This window comes from Perca flavescens, chromosome 3 (genome assembly GCF_004354835.1).
Source record: "Perca flavescens isolate YP-PL-M2 chromosome 3, PFLA_1.0, whole genome shotgun sequence".
In the NCBI taxonomy this organism is placed as follows: domain Eukaryota; kingdom Metazoa; phylum Chordata; class Actinopteri; order Perciformes; family Percidae; genus Perca; species Perca flavescens.
In genome coordinates, this window is record NC_041333.1 from 7,146,293 (window position 1) to 7,169,581 (window position 23,289).

At 41.7% G+C, this 23,289-nt stretch overlaps 1 protein-coding gene across 4 annotated transcripts in view; it reads right to left on the reverse strand.

Moving 5' to 3' along the window:
* The window catches only part of nf1a (neurofibromin 1a), a 282,226-nt gene that overhangs the window by 87,550 nt on the left and 171,387 nt on the right, over window positions 1–23,289 (reverse strand). For all 4 annotated transcript variants that reach the window (XM_028569967.1, XM_028569974.1, XM_028569961.1 and 1 more), the window contains 4 exons: window positions 8,221–8,318; window positions 7,705–7,851; window positions 7,434–7,580; window positions 5,448–5,558 (listed from right to left, as the gene is read on the reverse strand). In XM_028569967.1, the coding sequence (XP_028425768.1) occupies window positions 5,448–5,558; window positions 7,434–7,580; window positions 7,705–7,851; window positions 8,221–8,318 (503 nt within the window). The remainder of the gene's footprint in view (window positions 1–5,447; window positions 5,559–7,433; window positions 7,581–7,704; window positions 7,852–8,220; window positions 8,319–23,289) is intronic.

Below are 23,289 nucleotides of genomic sequence, written 5' to 3' on the forward strand. Positions count from 1 at the left end.
GCAGCCATGACTGACAGCTGAAGTCACAAGGACCCACGAGATCTTGCAAATTCACGTAGAATAGAACCACAAAACCAACAACAGTTAGTTTCCATCCAGAGGAGTAGAGGGGAAACAACTCTGTGCTGTGTTTTCAAGGTGTAGTGCAGGGAAATATGATCCGCCGTGAGCACGGTGTATTTTATTTTGAAAATGAACCAGATGTTTTATTTTGTTTCTGTGCTCGACTTCCTGTCCCGCACTATCTGCCGTTAAAAATTAAAGCTCTGCGTATCTGCTCCAGAGGGCTGCGGATCGCCGGAGCTGTGCTGGAGTCGGAACGCAGCCGTTCTGCAGTCAGTGGAAATACACACATTAACTTTAATGGAAACCTAATGACTCCACCGCGGATCGGCAGACGTTCCGTAACCGGTGGAAATTGGGGGTGAGACGTCTGCTCTAGTTGAACAATGTAGCTGATTGTATTACGTCAGTTTCAGGAGTCACATTCTCCATTTAAACTTTTATTCATATCAGATGACTTGAAGCATATAAGCATTATAGTAAAAGAGATTTGACTATCTCAATGGGACATCACCTGGTAAAATAAAGGATAAATAAAATAAATAAAATTATATTTTTGACCTTGAGTATTTAGATCAAGTAGCTCATGAACAATGTCAGATTTAGTAGCTACAGCTAGTTCTTCAATGTGTTACATTCATATTTAATCAACATTTAGGTCAAGTATTGTATCCGACTCGGTATGGGGCAAATAATAGGACTAAGATTGGGATGGGGCCAAAAATCTTGATTGAATATCAGTTGACACTGAGGGCCCTATTTTAACGATCTGAAACGCAAGTATGAAACGCAAAACGCAAGTAGCTTTGTGCAGCAGGAGACAAGTGAGGTAAGTTTGGAGACATTACCTTATTTAATCATTAAATTAATAAATATTTTTGTTGTATCTCTTTTCGGTGTTGTAATTTGTAGACGGCCCTAAGCACTCGTCTAACTGCAGGTGGCAGCAGCAGCTAGCAGAAGAGAGCAGGCAAGTGTTCATAAACTTCTGGTGTACTTACAAACTTTCCAATCCATCGTTTTATGAGTGCATAACCTATTTGTACAACTGTAGACGGGCATTATTAGTGGGGTAACTTACGAGATACAAACGTGGGTCCATTAGCCCCTGCGCTAAGCTATTCAGCTGGTCATGGTGCAAAGGACCCTAGGGTGAAATTACTCCGAACCATCACTTTAAGTCCTCTAATATTTCCTCATTTATGTCATTAACACATCCATGATTCATGAAAATGTTGCAACAAGCCACAAAGAATGCTGTGACTTTTTGAGGACTGTACTGTAAGTGCCTCCTGATCTATCCAAACACTTGAAGCGCAATATTTTTCCTTGTAATTATGTATAGTTTGCAAAAATGGGAATTGCTCCGTCCGTGTAGATGAGGGAAGCAAGGTGTATGCACGTTGTGCGCACCCTACATTATGGCCAAGCATTCGCCCCTAAAATAGCATCTGAATAACGCGGTACTGACTTTAGACTAGCGCCACTGACTTCAGACCAGGTTTTTCCTGGTCAGTGGCGGAATTGTTTTCTGAAACTGCAAAATAGCATCAGGGAATGTTTGTGCCTGAACACGCCTCCTCTTTTCGCTGAACTGCCCCCTGGAGCGCAAATTCATTCCCTAATTTACCAACGTGTGTCTGTGGAGGGAAAACTCCGCTGTGCGTCGGGTTAAAAATAGGCAATTGCGCTGGGTGCAAGCTAGGGCCCTGAGTTGGGATTGTTACCATTTCTGAAGTCAAGAATGAATTTTTGTGCTCACAAATGCAGCGATTAGTGGTTTGACACAACTCCATAGTAGATTATGATGCTGTAAAGATAGCTGTGATGGTATCATATTGGAAAAAATTATATTGAAAGGTGTTTTCAATATTTTACATGGGTGTAACAGTACACAGAAGTCACTATTAAGTTCATGCCGCAATTTAATTTAGTCACGGTTCGATGCGAGGAAAAAAAAACGTTTCATTTATTTTGAACCGACAGTAGTGCAAAGAAAAAAACCAAAGACAAAATCCTCTTTAGGGAATGAGGTAGCATTTTCCCACTGGAAACTTTGATACACTATTTTAATAAAAAAATATTTGTATTTATTACACTGCCCAAAAGGAAATAGGTCCCAATAGGATATTAACGTTAAAAGCATCTCTTAAGCTATAAAATAAAAAAAATACAAAATGAACAGCTAAGCTCCGCACGGAACCGCTGCAAAATAGCCTCGGGAAGGAACTTGTTTTGGTGGAACGTGTACGTTCAAAAGTTGTTTTAGTCGTGCGAGAGGAAACTCAGATTGGACAGATAGTCTAGCTAGCTGTCTCAATTAACCATGCAGAGATCTGAGGAGCAGTTAACCATAGTTATCATAAATTGACCAGAGTTTAAAATTCCAAGACAAAGAAAGCAAAAGGAAACGGACATCGGCGAAAAGACATGTGGCACCAGAGCAATCCCAGAAGTGGAACGTTGTGGATATAGACTAGCCATAGTGTGACTGACTTGTACACCCATCACCAACCTCAGCACATGTAACGACGTACAGCTGAAAGTTTCTGGGCAGAACTCAAACTAATATCAATGTATCATACTAGGTATTCTGTGTGCACCATACAGTCACCCTCGCAACAGGACAGTTCAGCACTAATACACAAACCATTGCAGCGCTAATATTTTGTCATGTTATATAAGGAGGGGTAAAAATATTAGAAACATCTTACGATATAATGTCAACTAGTACAAGAACAATGCCATATTTATTATAGTGTTATTATATTGTTATATTATTGTATGTCTATCTACAGTAGGGCTGAACGATTAATTGCATTTGCGATAATATCGCGATATGTTAAAACGCGATTTCCTAATCGCAAAGGCTGCGATTTGGTCTCGATTTGATGACTCGCGAGAGCAAATCAGTCTGCACTACGCAGAGAAAGCATCAACTTAGCACGCTAACGCTACACCGTACCTTGAGCTGATCTCTGTCATTCAAACAATTCTGACTTGAAGTTTAAAACTTTTACAGCCAGTTTAATAAAATGAAGGGTTTTGTTCGGGCTCGAGTCCATACATGCAGTTAATGGATACAGGCACGCAGAACTGAAGCCTCGGTTGGCAACGAGCTAGCTCTGATTAGCGGTTAGCTCCGGTTAGCGGTTAGCTCCGTTATAAAGATATGGGTGAAGGAGCTGCCACTGAGAGGGGTAACAATCAGACTGATAAATGACGGTTCGGGGAGCTTTCACAGCAGCGTGGCCGCGGTGTTTCAACGGTTTTATTAGTAAAGTTAATCCCACGGCAAGACCACCAGCAGCTAACGTAACGATAGCCTCTCTGAGCTAGAGCTAACGTAACGATAGCTTCTCTGAGCTAGAGCTAACGTAACGATAGCCTCTCTGAGCTAGTGCTAACGTAACTGAGGTAGTGCTAACGTAACGATAGATACACACATATATATATATATATATATACACACATATATATATATATATATATATATATATATATATATACATATATATATATATATATATATAGATACACACATATACATATATATATATATGTGTGTGTATGTGTTTTTACTTATTTAACTGTCTACTGTGTAATTGTGTGTTGTTCATACTATACAATGATTTTTTTGTCTTTGTTGAATAATACAGAAGACAAAGAGCTTAAAAAAATAATCGAATCGCAAAATTTGGGGAAAAAATCGCAATTAGATTTTCAAAAATCGTTCAGCCCTAATCTACAGTATATGGTACATGAAGTGCTTTTTCAAACGTATTTGTATCTGGAGTGCAGAGACAAAAAAAACACTGCTGCAAGCAGTGTTGGACGGGCCCTCGCGCCTCTGGGCGCAACAGGGTTACTGGCGGACGCCGCTCCTTGCGACCGTGCATTTGCGCGTCACTCAGACACTGCAAATAGTCACAACACAAGTAACAATGAAAAGGGAACTCGATGCTGAGTTCAATGATACCTCACACAAGACCCTACATCATACAGTTAATTAGCTGTTAGAGAGGGCGTGGCCAAAGCATAGGGTTTGGGGCAAACCTTTACCAATAAAAACGAAAGTCTCTGCTGAGTTCATTGATACCTCACATAAGACTTTACCTTAAACGGGTCACCAGTTATGAAAGGGGGCGTGGCTTAAGAATAGGGAGGCAAGCCAAACCATCACCAATGAATAAGGAACTCTCAATGATGGGTCAATGGGTCATAAGTTATTAAAAAGGGGCGTGGTTACAGCATAGGGGGCGGGTTAAACCATCACCAATCAAAAAGCTCAGTCAGCTGAGCTCAATGATACCTCACACAAAACTATCTTAAATGAGTCACCAGTTATGAAAGGGGGTGTGGTTTAAGCTTAGGGGGTGGGCCAAACCATCATCAATGAAGAAGGAACTATCTGCTGAGTTCAATGATACCTCACAAAAAATCTACTCAAACTCACAAAATGGCCGCCCCGCCACGGCCATGCCCTCTGACGAAAAGTTTTTCTTTTAATACCTTTTCATCATTGACGTCTTAAGATGGCACAGACCAAATTTGAAGTCAATGGGATGAAATCTCTAGGAGGAGTTCGTTAAAGTACGAAGTGGAAATGGCCAAAATCGCACACAATTTTTTCAACAAATGGTGGACTTCCTGTTGGGTTTAGGGTATGGCTCCAATGAACCTTTTTGTACGTCTTGACATGCTGCATATGTGTACCAAGTTTTGTTAGTCTACGTTAAACGTACTGCAGGGGCTCAATTTTTTAAACTTTGTAGGGGGCGCTAGAGAGCCATTTTTGTGCGCCTAATCCTGAAACCCTTAAAATACGTACATTTTCACCAGACTTGATGCGACCACCAATTTTGGTGAGTTTTTGAGTATGTTAAGCCCCACAAAAAGGCGATTCATTTGTTGGATAAAGAATAATAATTCCTTCAGTTTCAACAGGGCCTTTGCCGCTGTCGGCACTCGGGCCCTAATAATTCCTTCAGTTTCAATAGGGCCTTCGCCGCTGTCGGCGCGCAGGTCCTAATTATAATGTGACCCTTTTTAGTCCGGAAGAAGAACAGCCAGTTCAGTTATCACTAGTCTACATACTTTACTCCTCTTCCACCTCTAAATAGCAATTTAACAGTGCTTTTTCCTGTTACGATTAAGTAAGATTTATACTTTACACAAGCACCAACCATTCTCTACAGTATGCTTATCTGTTTTGGTTGATGAATGTTTCCATAGGCTGCTATGAGCATTAGCGTTATTCAAAACTAAGTGCTTAGTAATGAATAAATATGATTAAGCCCTACTTTGTACTATGAAAAACCTCAAAAGCACCAGGCAACAACCTGACAATAGGGAGAAAAGAAAGATGGACGGCCAGGTCCTACCTGCGGGCCACGTAGTAGAACACTGGATTGCCGGTCTTGGAGGTTCCTGCTTGGTAGAAGATGTTGAGGGTCTTTAAGGCTTTGAACTCCTCCTTCTCATGGACCTGGTGCCTACAGAACAAACCACAGAGCTGAGGATCAATCCCACCACTGTTGTATTACACATCAGGATTTATTGAGGGATGTATGTGAAAAGGGTAGTAAACATTGGAAAAATAATTGATAATTGGTTCTAGCTTGGAGGATGTTTTCTGAACCGACTGGTGTTTAGAATGCCAACACAAAGAAAGCGGAAAGTGAGGAACATCCAGCCAAAACTCTGGTGGCACCGGAATTATCCGTAAATGATAGGGGTGTCACGATTCTCCAAATCCTCGATTCGATTACATTTTTGATTCTAAGGTCACGATTCTCGATTTTTACTTCCTTTTTTTAAAGCACAGGTTGCTATGCCATTTTTAGACTAGACTTGTATGTAATATAATATCTGATCTGAGAATATCTTTGTTCGCAATGTACCACATTACATTGTCAAATTTAAAACATATATTAACAACATAATGTAACAATAACATATCTTCAGTCAATTGGAAACTTGACCATTTGCCAATAAAGTAAAAAGAACAAAAAATTTACGGACAATCCTGAGGGCAGACGCTCAGCACACAGAGTTTGGTGTTTGATCCCCCAACGTTGTCTTCCAGGCAGCGCTGCCTGGTAGCTGTGCATGCGTTTATGGCATTCGGCATGTTTTTTTTTTAATCCATGGTTTATTTTTGAATGATTTCACTGTAGTTTTGGGTTGGCTTCTGTTTTACAAATTAAATCTACCATAGACTCAGTGAATCCTTTGATGTCATCTGCTGTGTCCTGGAACGTGATCCAGACTATGTTGTGTAGTGAGATTTCTGATTGGCTTGACCATTTCCTGACCTCACTGGGGGCATGCACCGTAGTTCGTTTACATACTTTGACCTCAACAAGATAGTAGTTTTGTTGATTTTACCAAACGTGGGTAACGATTCAGCTCTATAGCCATTTTTGAATGGCGTATAACAGTAGTCCAGAGTGCTTATTCTGCTTGTGGCACAGTCAATATGTTGATGGAAGCATAACCTTCTTAAGGTTAGCCTGATTGTAGTGACTGAAGTTATTACAGTTTCTGATATCCCGTCGGAAACTGATACAGGCACGGAGATCATCCAGTTTATTACCCATCGCATGAACTTGCTTGCTTAGCTTAGCAAAGAGCATGTGGCTGGAATCTCAGCTGCTGTTTAATCTCTCCATGATTGCTTCAATGCCCCCTCTGATGCAGATATGGTCTTGCTTGTCCATGTAGTGGAGATTGAAGCTGAAGCTCATCATTTCCATGTTTACATTTCAACCACAACTAGCCAGTGGTGGTGTTTTACTTACAGTACTTATTTACTATTTAGTCAATAAAGATATTGAAAAGCTGAATTTACAGTCAAAATATGACGGAATGCTGCCTTTGCTGTAACAGAGGAAGCACTGAATACGGAAAAGTGACAACGGAGAAAATAAAAGATTTCTGAAATCTTACCATGGGAACAGACACAAAATCATTTAAGGGACTGATGAGGCAGTAGGTGAGGTGAGGTTTAAAAGACACTTCCCACTGAGGGTTCATAAAGTACACAAATGCACTCCAATCAAAAGAAGTCATAGCTAAGTAGGGTGAGTATTACAGCTGATAATCAGCGAATATATAAGGCACCCCATGAATGACATATTCTAACTATATAATGTACTGCATGGCATGATCACTGCACAAACTGGAAAAATAAAGTCTATCTCTTTGTAAAATTAAATATTACAGCTACAGAATGAAATGAGAATATGGGGCTGAGCAAATATTTAGAACTTACTGGAGTGACTCGTTTGTATTGGGAGATGTAATTGAGGACCTTCAGAAACAGGTTTATGAGGGCACATTATGTCACAGGCTGGTAAGAATGCTACCTGGTCATGAACTCTTCAAATTTGGAGCTGGTCAGGTTTAGACTGGACCAGTGAGTGTCAGCCACAGGTTTGTGTTCAGGAGGTCCCAGGTAGGCCAGCAGGGTGGACATCTTGTCAAAAGGTCGCCTGCCTACAGCCTTGTGGTCCCTGGGAATTTGATCATAATGAATAATTTTTACAAAACTGGTAATGTGGTAAATAATTACTTCATTATTGAAATCATACAGCAGAATTAACTAGTGTTGTGTTTCATCAAATAATCTATCCCGACCTGTTACTGGAGAGATACTGGCCAATCCTCTCCTGGTTGTTCCACAGCAGGCGATGGAGGGCCAGCACATTACCATCACTGATAAAGGACAGACTGTGGTTGACTGAATCGCTGGGTGGGGAGTCAGATGCTATATCCAAGAAAAACCTATGATGGAGAGAAGAGAGTACACATTCAACCTACAGACAGAAGATACTCATCAGACACTTCACTGCTTCAGTTAAATATACTATGCAGAGTTTTTTACACCAACAGAGCTCTAGAGGGTCTCATTAGAGGGTCTCTGTTCTTTGTCATGTTCAACCAGGAATACTCCACAGGACACCTTAAAGAACAATTCCATAAACAGCAGCTGTTTATTCGCTTTTAAATGTAAAAACTGATGGGGATTTTTATGTTCAGAGACAACATTGTTTATTGTTAATTTAGATCCCCATTAGTTGTTACCAAGGAAACAGCTACACTTCCTGGAGTCCCTAAATGTGGTTAGTTAGCATTATTCTCCAAGTGTCTTACCTTCTGGCTGAATCAAAGTTGCTCTTAACAAAGTCATTAAATGGCCTCATGTGTTCTTCTTTTGTAAACAAGACATGGTTTGCAATGCTCTGCAGAATCTGAGGGAAAAGACAGGAATATACAACATGCATATTAAAAAGCACCCTAACTGCTAGTCTAAGCAGGTCTTCACCTCCTAAGTAACTGACATTACTTGCCATGGAAGACATTTGATTTCAAACACAGAACTCTGGATAACTCAAGAAATTATGGTTATATTAATTTTATACTGCAAGTATGTAAAAGTGTTCTTGTAGAAACCCAAAATACAAGTATGAACCTTAAATTAGGCATACATCTCCTTTAAAAGTTTATATATCTCAGGTGGAAGCACACTGCCAACTATACAGAACTTTGCTAGATACATAACATTACCAGTTTCGATGTGTCCAAGCGAATACATGGTAGTGTTTGACAATCTTAGTGCTGACCTGAAAGTATACGGTGTAGAGTGGCAGAAAAGAAAAAAACTTTCCACTTGATTTTGTGGTTTAAAAAAAGATGAGAAATTACCTTGGGCCAAATTACACTTCATGCTAAACTAATTGAACCCTCCATCCTTGAGGATGGTTGTTTGATGTCAGAGCGGTTTAGGGGTGTGAATGTGGGCTTATCAAACCTGCAGTAAAACCCATTCAGGTTGTTGGCCAGTTAAAGGATCTCTACAGTGTGGGGGGATGGTCTCCTGTAGTATGTGATGTGCTGCAGGCTTCTTCATACAGAGTTGTTGGCTGAGAACTTGTTTTTTTGTCGCTTTTAAGTGTAGTTCCTCTCTGCTACTCTGATCTCTCTCGTCAGTGTGTTTCTGACCTGGTTGTAAAGGAGTCTGTCCCTAATTCTGTAGGCCTCCTCTTTGGCCTGATGAAGTTGTCAAGTGGTTGTAAATGTACAGTGTTGGTTTCAGTTTCAGTAAAGTTCCTGTGTCTTGCTTCTTAACTGTTGGGTAAAGTAAAGGGAGTAAGCCCCAAAGTGAGCATCAACCACGGTCTCGAAGCTGAAGCGGGAACAGTTAACATGTTTACAACAGGGGTTATGTTATCTAAAAGTTTTAGAGTGGTATCACCATAGTCAATGTGCACGTTTGTGTGATTTGTTACAACACTGTTACTGACAGCGGATCAGTAAGAATCACATTTATTTTTCAATAAAAATAATAACTAGATCTGCAAGCAGGTATTAACAGGGTCCAAGGCAGCAGCGATGCCAGTAGTAGTAGTAGCTTGAGAGCACATTAGATTGGAAAAATTATTTTTGCATATTTCATGATTTTGCAATTAAAGCACTAACTACTGGCAGATTGGGTTCATATTTTACACAACGCCTCAGAGGAGCATGGGAAACTACTTAACCATGTTAATAGATGTAATTATTGCCAAGATATGCAACATTTCCTTTGAAATGTAAATGGACTGTATTTATATAGCGCTTTTCTAGTCTTAACGGCTACTCAAAGCGTTTTTACATAGTACAGGCACCATTCACCACTCACACACATTCATACACTGTGGCCGAGGCTAAGGTGCCACCTGCTCATTCGCAATTCGGGGTTCAGTGTCTTGCCCAAGGACACTTATACCCCTTTTCCACCAACAAGAACCAGGTGCTGGTTCAGAGCTAGAGCTAGTGCCGGTTCAGAGTTGGTTCGACTGACGAGCCTCCAAAGAACTGGTTTGCTTTTCCATAGGCTAAAGAGCCAGCACAGAGCCAGGTCTTACATCACTGTATAGTCTCATCTTTCCCAACAACGTTAGCGCGGCGGCGCCAAACACACCATCAACAATGGCGGACGTTGCTTTGCTATTGATGTTCATGGCTTTGCGGACCTATATCGGCATCCAAACTCGGCGGATCCAACGTGTTCGCGCGGCTCACCTTTATAGTGCAAGAAAGCAGCTTGTTTCCTCCTCTGACCAATGCTGTTTTTGTTTAATCGCATCCATCGTGTTTATCTGCTAATTCAAAAATGGCAGTCACAAGTTTCTGTTCGTCTTGTTGGTCACGGTAACCCCGCCCCCAGCCACTGACATAAGCGCTTCCACTGCATGAAAAGTGGGATTTTCGTCAGTATGCGGCACTGTAGATTGTCGTGGAACTTCAGGTTTACGGCTGCACACGGCAATTTACCAAGGGGGTAAGCTTCGCTTCAGAACTCGAGCCATCATGGCGCCATTTTGTTGCTAACTGGCCATCACCTCCTGTTAGTATTCCGCTGACCGCCATTTTTTTTTTACGTCACTTGACTGTGAATAACTTTACATCTGAAGCGTTTAAAGACTATTTGTCCGTTGTTTAGTTCCAAAGAAACACGACAATGTATAAAAGGCTCCATTACCTTGTACCTCACGTTATGGCTCTGTAGCAGACGTTTTTGTAAAAATAGGCTAACGATTGTGTCATAACCAAGTGACTTACTGTCGCATAGTAGAGGAATTACGGTATAGTACAGGAGAAGCTCACAAGCAGTTTCGACTTACATTAGCTGTTTAGGTTTAATTACTAATATTAACTAGCATGTTAGTGATCAATAATTAGCCTGTGCCCATGTTATCTCCTTACATACACCTACAGTCTCCGTATCTGTAAGATTGGGAATGATTGAGATTTCTCTTGGCACAGCTACCAGAAGACTTACAACTTTCAGACACGTTCACGTCACATTCTCTCAGTTGGAGGCTGCGCAGTAAAGCTGGCCATCACCGGAAAAGTGCTTCTAATAGCCTTCACTGTTCTCCGTCCAGAGCAACGGGGTCTATTGGTCCATTATATACTGTCTATGCAATTTACAGGCAACACCGAAAACTGCCGTGAATTGTCGGAAATTGACGTGGGCCTTGCTTGGCAGTTGTCCCCCCATGACCCCCCCTCCCTCTAATTCTAGGGGAGGCTTTAACATGTAAATGAAAATGCTGTGAGCTATACAAATGCAAATCAGGGTAGCAGCAGGGGGAGTTTTACCCCGGGTGACATTTTTCTAAAAGGTATTAACTTAATTTTAAGAAAATCTCTTAAAATAGATCAGACTCAGTATAGCCTAATTGTAGACTCTTCAATTTTAGCTTGCATTGATTTATTTAATGAAAGTATGCTAGATTAATTAATGTGTATGTCATTAGCAATGACCAATGTTATGTCAAAAAGATACACAAAATTATTTATTTCAACAATTAATCAGGCTTTGCCACAAAGGTAAAATGTATGTAATGCATAGTGGCATGACTACAGTGGCCTTTCTTTGGTCTTGCTCATCCAACATTGTCTGGTGGAATGGAGACAGAGGCACCACTCTACAGTTTTCTAAGAGAAGTCTATCTGCTGACACCAAAACACTGGGCTTCACATCAGCTATGTCATTGCATGACAAGGTCCCAACCATTTGTCTTCTTAAAATACTGGCAAATTCAGCACCATATTCACATGTCCATGGCATATGAAGCTGTTGGCTCTACTGAAATGGCCTCATAATCTAGACTTCAATTATTAAGCTTTCCCAGTAATCCATTAAATCTCACTGTAATTCACCTCCACACCAGTGTGTGCGCTGTTCGCGCCCTGCTGGTTAATCTGCCTCCACTTTGTCTTTCTCTATCACTCTGCCCCGCCTTCACTGCTTGCGGGAGATGACAAAAACTTCCAAAATATGGGAATATTTCAGAACAACTGGTAAAAGAGTTGTCTGTACACTCTGTCAAACTTCACTTGGAAACACACAGGAGTTGTTCGAGACGTTTGGAGCGGTTTTTTTCTCTCCTCCATATCACCTCCGGGGCTCCAAAGATGTGCTCGCAGAAAAGTAAAACAACGTAAGTATATGATTATTAATTAACGGCGAGCTAGTCTGTACTGTTTATTAACTCTTGATCGTACAGTGACTATCTTTGGATGTTAATTTGTGTGTCTGGCTGCTTTCAGCGCCATTCATTACAGCTGGTGATTTTGCTTTATAAAAGTAATTTACAGGAATTCAGTCCGCCGTCTTCACAACTCGGAGACAAACTGTAGCAGGTGCTACGAACCGGAGCAAGGGTAAGATTTAAAGAATATGCTTTAATTGAATGAACTTCATTAATTCTTCTGTATAAGGATAGATACGTTAATAGTTACCGATTTTAACCACTTTTTTTTTTTTTTTTTTTTTTTAACAGACTAACCTCGTCTCATAACGAGGCTGTGACCTATATTTGCTCGGAGCTGTCTGCAGGTCCAGATTTACATGACGCTGATAATGACGCCATTGTGTGTACGTAATTTTTACTTGTTTATCTTTCCTTGTTTAATTTTACTGTAACTTATGTTTTTCTTTTTTATTACAGACTTATTACGAGACAGCATGCAGGAGCTTCAGCTAGAAACAACCAGATGTGGCATCGCGGGCAGAAGAGAAGAGAAGAAAAGAGGGTAAGATTAGATCAGTTTGGTTAATGTGAATAGTTTTCAGGTGCATTCATAGGTGTGTTGTGTCTAGTGTTGACGAACTGACCGAAAAGCCGGTTAATTAACCTGACTCGTGTCACTGAGCCGGGAGAATCGAGTGCCATACGCCAATGAACCGACTCACTCCTGTTTTTTTCTTTTACTTCATTCGTGCCGTTGGCATTATATATATGTCAATGGTTGGCCGTTGTGTAGCTGGTATTCTTCTGCTACTGTGTAGTAATAGCCCATTAGCGCCTCCACTGGACTGGAGTGGTGGTGGTAGAATCAATCAGGGAATGAGCTACCTAGACCCTATGCCGAACGAGACCGAATGTAACCATGCAACCGGCCTGCTCGAGTCTAATGTAACCGTGGAACCGGCCGGCCGCTCGAGTCTAATGTAACCGTGCAACTGGCCGGCCCGCTCGAGTCTAATGTAACCGTGCAACTGGCCGGCCCGCTCGAGTCTAATGTAACCGTGCAACTGGCCGGCCCGCTCGAGTCTAATGTAACCGTGCAAATACGTACATTATTATAACCGTACATTATTGATGGATATCACATACAAATGCACGTCATGTTATCTTAGTAGTTATGTTAAGTTTAATGTTTGTTACGTGATAGGTAGGCTGTCACCAGGAGACCGTGCACCAGACTACTGAACAAGACCGTAACCGTGCCTAATGCATGAGTCATGTAATCAAACGGGTGTCTAGGTTCTTGGCAAGTTTGAGTTATCAACCGATAGCAGAAGCCTTGTGTCTCGTGCATTTTAGAATTGTGTTCATGGAAATTCATATGCTACATTACCAAGGGGAAAGTATTAGGCCTATATCATACAAATACACGTAATGTTATCTTGATAGTTATGTAAAGTTAAACGCGATCACCCCCCCCCCGCCACCGGGGGCACGCGAACCAGTGACCGAATCTATTAACTCGGTAGGCCAACCAACGACCGTCCGGTTCAACCGACTCCCGTAAAAGAGTCGGTTTTCCCATCACCAGTTGTGTCCATAAGCAGTATATCACGCAGTACTGATTGTCTTTATTGATTGATTTTACTGCTGCTGGAAGCGAGACAGAGTGAGCTGGCTGCGGGTGAGGTCGGCATTTGGAAGTGCGCCACCATAGACATACAGGACAACGCACCACAGACGTCTGCAAACTGGACCGAATTCAGACCGAATGGTGCCGGTTACCTACAGCTCCAAGCCGGCCGCGGGTTAGGTGTGGACGGTGCTGCTTCTCGTGAGTGTGGGTTATTTGTTGCGTGTGCTGTTGTGTCTCCGATGCTTTGTACATAGTTTTTTTTCTGATTGCGTTTGTGTTTTGTGTCAATAAAGCTCTATCTTTTGAATAAACAGCACGTTCCTGGCAAATCATTTTAATAAGGATAACCATGACATGAATATACAACATAGCATATATGAAATAAATATATATAATACATAAATAAATATATATATAATTTTATTATAATAACAATGGCCCAGGTTGACCAATAGCCTAACCCATGACAGACCTGTCAACCAATCACGAAAGATTTTTCTTGTTTAAAAGTAGTGGTTTCATCCCATAGCGAGTGAGGAAATTCCAGCCAGGCCAGACGTTCTCTGGCCAGGCGCCTATTCATATTCTAATTAGATCCGTTAACATCTCCGTGGGGGCTCTCCACATATACGTCATGGTTTGTTTCCGACAATATGTGGCACAGACGAACGTGGCGTTCGCAGCCTGTAAATTGTCGATAACTGCCGAAAATTAGGGGGATTTACAGGCGTTTACGGGCATTTACAGGGACGGAAATCCCACTTTTCATGCAGTGTTCTTACTTCTGGCCCAGCAATGATTTGGTGCTACTTAAGAACCACTTTTACTGGTTCGGAGTTGGTGCTTTGGTGGTCGAAAAACAAATAACAATAATGACTAGAACTGCAAGCAGTTATGACGGGGCCCAAGCCTCCGATGCCAGTCATCCCCGATGCCCCAGGGAGGTGCGCCAGTCGACCCCGATGACACGGGAAGCTGCACCAATGCGGGACCTGAAGCATTACGTAGGGGGGGGGCAAACATTGGTGAATAGCGAGAGGTTTGATGCACGAGGTCTGTGGTACTCTGCCGTTGCAAATGTAGCGGTTAACAGTTCATCTCAATGCATATACAGACTACCTTTAACAATTCTCTACTATAAACAAACTTCTTAACCCCCCTGACCACAGGGGACAGCAGAGAGAAATGAGAGAGTGACTGACAGGGTGGAGGGGGGTAGGCAGGTGTGGTGGTTGAAAGAGCAGGGGAAGTGGTCAGGTTGTTGTAAATGGTGTCATAGGCGCTGATTGATGTTTTCCTCCGTGGGTGCTCACAGGCGCACGTTGTTTAATAAAAACAAAAAAGGAGTCAAAAGTTGTTTGCATTTCAAAACCTTAGGAAATGGAAAGCGGCTGACACAAACACATGCGCCTATGAACTCGATAATAACACCATAAAGTAGGCTTTCAACTCAGGACAGCGCCACTTCTCACAAATACTGATAGGATTGGAGATGAGAAGTTTAACTGACACGTAACCGCAATCAGCTTTGTGGGAAATTAAGAATCAATGCCACCGACATAACGAATCACACTATGACAGACTCTCCACTTAGCACCAACTGCAATGTTTAATTGCACGGTATCAGTGCATATGAATGGTGTTGATTTTGGATTGAAAAAGTGGGAGAAAAGGGTTACATTTGTCTACTGTGAAGGTTGTAGAAACTTTGTCAGGTGGGTTAAGAAGTTTCTTTATTGTAGAACACCAGGGGAGCACGCGAAAACCAAAACCAAAACGTAACAGTAGGAGGAAAACATCAGTAAATATTGAGAAGTGTGAGCTGCGAGGTCTTTGATACATTCCCATTGCAAATATTCCATTAACATTGATTAACAGGGCAAAACACTTATATGTTGATTATAGCGCCCACTAATGGCCGATCTTTGCCAAATTTGGTACAAATCTTCAGCCCAACGAGCAACACATCTACAGATCTATATATTTTGAGTCATCCAGTGCAAAAATAAACATATTGAACATTATAACTCATAATGGACAAACTATTAACATTTCTTACACACAGTGTATCAATCTTGGATGTAACAGTATGGATTAATTTCACAAAGACCCAAAAAACTCTGGACTTCTAGGCTGTATGCAAAACCTTCTGTAAGGGCTAGTAAGACAAAGAAAACACCAGCAGAAAGGGGCAACTGTTAGCTTTTAGCTCCAAAAGACCCTACACTTCGACTATTTATAATTATGAAGTTATAAAGTTATTATTAAGAAGTGCCGTTTGGCGTTGCATACAACATGCTCGACCTTAGAAGGGATTAAAAGTCCCAAACTGGTATATGTTGACTTTAGCACCCCCTAATGGCCGATCTTCGCCAAATTTGGTAAGTTTTGTGTTGATTGCTTTTACTGTGGCAGAGATATTGCAATTGCAAATTTCCCATTTAAATGCATTTGAGTTATGAGTTATTGGGCGAATTAAATAAACGTTGCTTATAGCACCCCCTAAAGGCCGATCTTCGCCAAATTTGGTACAGAGCATCGCAGTGGGATGTCGAACAAGGATCTCAAGTCCTTTGCTGATAACATTTAATTTGGCCAAGATATGATATGATATGTGTGTGGTAGCTAGCTAGGAAAATTTGTTTGGTCGTCAAATGCGCATACTTTAACATAGCAAAATTCTTTGTACAACTTTTGGTCAGGTCTATCTGGAGATGCTATCTACAAGGTTGCGTGCAGATCAGTCGCACGGCCTAGGACGAGTTCGAAAAAGTTGGTTTTGCGCATTGCGTGATATTGCGGAAAAAGTTTTGCGCGAAAATGGGCATGACCTATATCAGGTAATTCAGCTTGATTCAAGGAACACGTGGATGTAAGAATTTCTAATGTGCGATGTGTATTGTGGGAGTTAACGATGTAAAAATGTGTAATATTTGGTAGGTGTGGTCCATTAGACCCACGAAGCTGCGCCAATGCTGGACTTGGTGAATATCGAGAGGCTTGACGCACAAGGTCTGCGGTACTCTGCTGTTGCAAATGTAGTGGTTAACAGTTCATCTCCATGCATATACAGACTACTTTTAACAAATCTCTACTATAAACAAACTTCTTAACTCCCCTGACCACAGGGGACAGCAGAGAGAAATGAGAGTGACTTTGAGGGTGAAGGTATCGGCAGGTGTGGTGGTTGAAAGAGCAGGGGAGGTGGTGTAAATGGTGTCATAGGTGCCGATTGATGTTTTCCTCCGTGGGTGCTCACAGGCGCACGTCGTTCAAAAAAAAAAAACAGTAGTCAAAAGTTGTTTGGATTTCAAAACCTTAGGAAATGGACAGCAGCCGACACGAACACACGCACCTTTAGGCGGAGAAGAATAATGGAAAATAAAAATAATGAAAAATCCTTAGAAAAACAATAGGGTTCCACGCTCCGTTGGAGCTGTGAACCGCGTTGCCTTGCAACACGTGGTTCCCATGCCCCCTCGGGCTTGGACCCCTAATTAAAGCTGCAAGCAGTGATGGAAAGGCCCTCGCGCCTCGGCACGCGTCAGGGTTACTGGCAGACTCCACCAATGAAAAGGGAACTCCCCGCTGAGTTCAATGATACCTCACACAAGACTCTACGTCAGACATTTCATTAGCTGTGAAAGGGGACGTGGCTAAAGCATAAGGGGTGGGCCAAACCATCACCAATGAAGAAGGAACTCTCTGCTGACACAAGGGTCTACCTTAAACGGTTCAAATGTTATGAAATGGGGCATGGCTAACGCTTAAGGGGTGGGTCAAACATCACCAATTAAAAAGGAACTCTGTGCTGAGTTCAATGACACCTCACACAAGACTCTACCTTAAACGGTTCAAATGTTATGAAAGGGGGCGTGGCCTGAGTAAGTGGGTGTGGTTAAAGCAGCGGTTCTCAAAGTGTGGGGCGCGCCCCACTGGTGGGGAATAGAGACGTGACAGGTGGGGCGCGCCAAACGGGAGGAAATGTTCCTTTTTTTATGCCTTTATATCTTTATCCAGACATCCCAACGAAGTTCCGTGAGTCTCCCGCATATTGACGCACCGGAGGACCGAGACACAAAACACGCCTCTCTGACCGGTACCGGGGAGGGGGAGGTGGGGGGGTGTGATGAATGTGTCGGTGTGTCGAGCCTGGCTGGCCACTCGGCGCCTTCAGACAAAGCTCAAGATAACAGGCTAACGGCTTATTAGCTAGTCAAACACCGAGCGGCTCCATTAATCTGCTCGGTGCGTCTTATAACAAGCGGAGCGAGCAGCCGCCGGACTCTAACATCTGTTGATCTGTGCAGGACTTCACTGTGAGCGGACCGTTTAGAGACGATGTGACCGGCAGGTAACGTTAAAGGTTCGCTGCTACTGTAGCAGAGCTGCAAAGAAACCAGCGCTCTCAAGTGTCACACATTGAGCGTGACTGTCACGCACTCCCACCACACATTGTATTTCTCACGTGGAAAAACTATTTATAACATATTTAATATTCTGCAGCTCCCAGAAGTTTTCTGGTGCGCCGCTCTCACTATGGAACTGACAGGAATCAAGCGCGTCTCCCGTGGAGCTCTTAGTCAAGCCCGCCACTTATCAGCCAATCAAAAAAATAGAAAGGGGCTATACATATACAATAGCCAATCAGAAAATAGCACTATTGTATCTGGGTAAGATTTAACGCAACAACCAATGAGAAAAAAGCATAGAGCAGCGTACAGACACTTCCCTAAACATTCCCAAACAGGGCTCAGTCAGAAGGTCTGAGATCTACCGTATCAGCACAGCAATCACGTAACGCACAGCAGACTATGATGCAGGTAGATTATTTTATAGTTTTTTTTTTAGGTACTTTATTTTTCTCAAAATATCACGACTCCTCCAAATCTCAGAGAACACAGATATATTTTGAATGTGCACAAAGTTTTGAACATGAGCAGAAATCTTGCTCAAAACACATCTGGAATATTACAGTCCAGGGGTGTATTAATTCATTAAAATGAATGAATTTATCATTGAGGTGAATAATTGTCATATGCACATTTAAGGAGGTTACTTCCTCAACAAAAGTTGTCACAGCCTGTCCTTAAAACTTAAGAGCTCTGAGTAAATGCTGTACTGAGCTGTGTGTTTTCAGTGTTAAACACAGCTGCAGCTATTCATGCACGACTGTTGTTGGTGATCTCCAGAGGTGGAAGACTTACTCACATCATGTATTTCAGTAAAAGTAGAAAAAAACAGTGTTGTAGAGTTACAACTTACTTGTCAATTACAAGTCCTGCATTCAACATTGTCCTTAAGTAAAATATACTGTACTTAAAGTACCAAAAAGTAAAAGTGCTCATTATGCAGTGTAATATATCTTATATTATTGGATTATATTATATTATTATGCCACATCATATCTCTGTGAGATGGGCTTTTCAGCTGTTGCTTCACTGAAAACAAAGTACAGATCTCAGCTGAACATTGAGCATGACTTGAGAGTGGCAGTATCAAGCCTGCAACCCCAGTTTGAGAAATTGTCCGATGCAAAACGCATGCAGGGATAAATAGACCTCACTTGACAAATGGATTCTTCTTCTTTTCTTTTTTTAACAGATTGCAAAGTGGCGCTTTTATTTATTTTCTATTTTTTGAACTTGATACAAATTTTAACACAGCTGTACTTTTATTTTCTTTATTTTTGAACTTGCTGTTATTGGATGTAGATTGTTATTTTGTATTTAGATACCACTTGTTGCTATACTGATACTAGTTGTTCAATAAATTGGAACATTTTAAGCTTGTTGCGTATTTCATTAGCATTGTGTTGGGCCGATGGGGGCAGGTGGGGCTTGAAAATTCCTCCTTGTCCAAAGTGGGGAATGACTGAAAAAGTTTGAGAACCACTGGGTTAAAGTATAGGGGGCGGTTCAGTATCACATGTAGACCACACATTATAAGTTTCATGTAAATCGGATGATGTTTGTCATATAAGGCGCATTTCCTGTTGCCCGCTATGACCAAAAGTAAATTTTGGCATGTAGATGTCTTCAGGCCTGGACCCTTGTCAATCGTGAGAAATTTCGGGCAGATACGACAACGTACACTGAAGTTACAAAAACTTCTTTGTTCATCGCTAAACACTCAAAATGGCTGCCATGCCACACCCACACCGTCTGACGAAAAGGTTTTCTTTTAATAACTTTTCATCATTAAGGTGTTGAGATGTTGTTAACTTTCTAGGGGGCACTAGCGAGCCATTTTTGTGCGCCTATCCCCGAAACCCTTCAAATATGTAAATTTTCACCAGACTCGATGCAACCGCCAATTTTGGTGAGTTTTTGAATATGTTAAGCCCCTCAAAAAGCCAGATCATTTGGTCTAATAATAATTCCTTCAGTTTCAATAGGGCCTTCGCCGCTGTCGGCGCTCGGGCCCTAAATATAGCTACTCTAGTTATGCCGGCAGCTGGCAGCCAGCTCCAGCAGCCAGCTCCAGCTTCGGGAAATAGCCCGACAAACAATGTCATTTTGCAGTGTCTGAAATATGAGACCTGCTGTAAGTCTCCAATGTGTTTCTATGTGGTTTGCTCAAACCAATCAGCCATACCATATTTGGAAGAAAAGCTATTGTTCCAAATAGACCCATATTCACAGGGTAGTTAAGGGCCTAACAAAATAGCATTCGGGCAATTTTCAGCCCAACCAATGTTACATACCCTATTAGGAGACCTTAAAGGTCCAATATGTAATATTTGTACTGTAATAAATCCAAAAATGACACCAATGCCTCATCAGATATTAAGGAAACATGTTAAACTGAAATACTATCTTTTCTGACAACAATGCTAATGTCAGTATTTTTTTGTTTTGAAATTTACATTCCGTGACGGAATTTATGTTTATGTTTTGATCTGCGTGATGTTATCAACGGCCCAGTTTGACAGGCAGGCCGGGTTGCCAGATATACCTCTAAAAACGTAAACCCAGCGCGCTACAGCTGTAACGGTAGTACAGCCATGAAAGCAGCAAACAAACGAACAGGATCAACAGAGATAGATTCTACATGACATAAAAAAAAAAACAGCATGTTTCTAACAGTTGCGTGACCAGAGACGAACAACCCCCTGGTAAATATTGGAGATGTATTTGAAAGATGGAGACAACTTAGATCCCAAAAGGACGCAGAGTTGGCTTATTTTCTCCTGAACAGGTAAGCATTAGCTTCAGGCTAATTTATCACAGCTACTAGGGATAGGCATTTTTTGTCATTTCAACATTTGTGTACTCACATTGAATTATATAGCTAGAGTACCCGAGTTGGTTACTCGCAAAAACAATTGAGACATAGCCAGTAAAGTGATCCCGACTGGTCCTGTCTAACGCCGCCATGCTAACCCTGTTAACTGCTAACGTTACCGGGAGGACCAGGCAAGCAGCCCATGGCTGTTTACGTGTAGTCAGTGTTGGGAAGGATACTTTCAAAACGTATTTCGTTACAGAATACATGCCCACAAATGTAATTTGTAACTTATTCCGTTACGTTACTCAATCTGAGTATTATAAGTGTAGGAATGCGGCTATCACATCCAGCTTACTAAACAGGCCTATAATGGTGTGTTCTTTTTATTCCAACTGGCTGAATGTGTACCTGAACAAGCAGATAGATTATTGTATTGGTAGTCCCGAACTGCATACAAAAATCGAACTGCAGTCTAAGCTACCACAAGCTAATTTTAGCTAACGTTAGTTAGCATGTCAAACGGGGCTATAGTCTTTAAACGGCTCTGGAGCTAGTAAATCAGCACCGAGGAGAATATAAAGTCGCACGTCAATGTTAAAATAGCAAGGTGACCAGTAAAACTACAGCAGACGACTACCCTTGGCCAATTAAAAAAATAACTTACTTTAAGATGCTTCTTCAGGTTGGAGGTGGAGTAATTTGGAGCTGAAAGAAGGTTGGTTGCTGGCAAGCAGAGGCTGCACGGCACAGTTAGCTGTATTTTATTCTCCCTGTTCGTTCTTTAATGTGAAATGCTGTTTGAATTTCCAAGATAGAAAGTTATTGCTGCCCTGGCTCTGTCGTGCCGGTTCCGACTCCATTGTGACTGATCACGCAAATAGCTATTTTTTTCTATTTCATATCGGGGCTTCTGGAAAATGCATTAAGTTACCTTAATTTATTCAGAGTGAATAAACTCGTGAAACAGAGAAGTATTGTCATGTAATCCATTGATTTTAACAATGTAACTGTATTCTAAATACCAACTATTTAAATTGTAACTGTAACGGAATACAGTTACTCATAATTTGTATTCTGAATACGTAACGCCGTTACATGTATTCCGTTACTCCCCAACACTGCGTGTAGTTCAGCGGCTGGAGCAGACAACGGTGAGTTATTTTAAGCCACGAGAGGGGGGCTGTAAATCGGAAAGAGAGGACTGTGAGTTTGCAGTGTGTTTAGCGATTGTTGCCGTAATTCTAAGCCAATGAAGTGTGTTCCGTCGGCAAGGTAGTGGTATTTTTAGCATTTCGTATTGTAATTCTAAGCCGAGGAAGTGTGCCTGACTGGCGTGTGGAGAGGACAGTGAGGTTGTTGTGTTTTTAGCGGTTCACTGTAATTTTAAGCCGAAAAAGTGTGTCTGTCAGTTGGTTACAGAGCTCCGCGTGAGCACGGGCTTTTATGACTGTCAATATAGCCAGCATCTACCGTTAGCTACTCCGCTGTGCTGTGGAGTAATGTCTGTCTATGTGAGAAAAGCGTCTAGCAACATTGTTGTGAATGCTGCGGTCTCAGCCTGGCAACCCCCGTGAACTTCGAGTCTGGGCAGGAGGGGGCTGGGGGAGACGACACTCCAGTATTTTGAATTGGTAGTGGGGGAGGATGATGGAGCAGTGGATATGACACATGCCTTTGGTGTGGGGAGATCCGGGTTCAATTCCCACTGCGATACATCTACCACTGTGTCCCTGAGCAAGACACTTAACCCCTAGCTGCTTGCGACCTCTGACATATATAGCAAGTGTAAGTCGCTTTGGATAAAAGCGTCAGCTAAATGACATGTAATGTAATGTAGTGCAGCAACTATTTTAACCGCTAGCTGCCAGTATTACATACAATATTACATATTGCACCTTTAAGGAACAGTGTAAAATACCCTATATAATCATTCTATCACCCCTTTAACTTCTTTATGCAATACAGATATAATGGCCTCTGACCAGGTTTTCGGGGGATCCCCTTCAGATATTGTGTAATTTAAAACTTTGGTTAATTTTGGGGAGAGTTCCTCTGTGAAGTATTTATAAAACTCTCTTCACAGTCCATCACTGCCTGGTGATTTATTGCTTTTCAGGTGTTTAATTGATTCTCTCACTTCTAATACTGTAATTGGTCTTATCATATTTGATGATCATCCGATAGTGTGGGTATTTTTATTTTTGAGAAAAAAAAGTCTTGGTCTTACGCTGTATTGCATCCGAATCATAGTCATTTTTTAAGTTTTCATAAAATGATGAGCCAAATGCCTCCGCTATGTCCTTAGGGTGTCATTTTTTCCAGGAAACTGGGAGA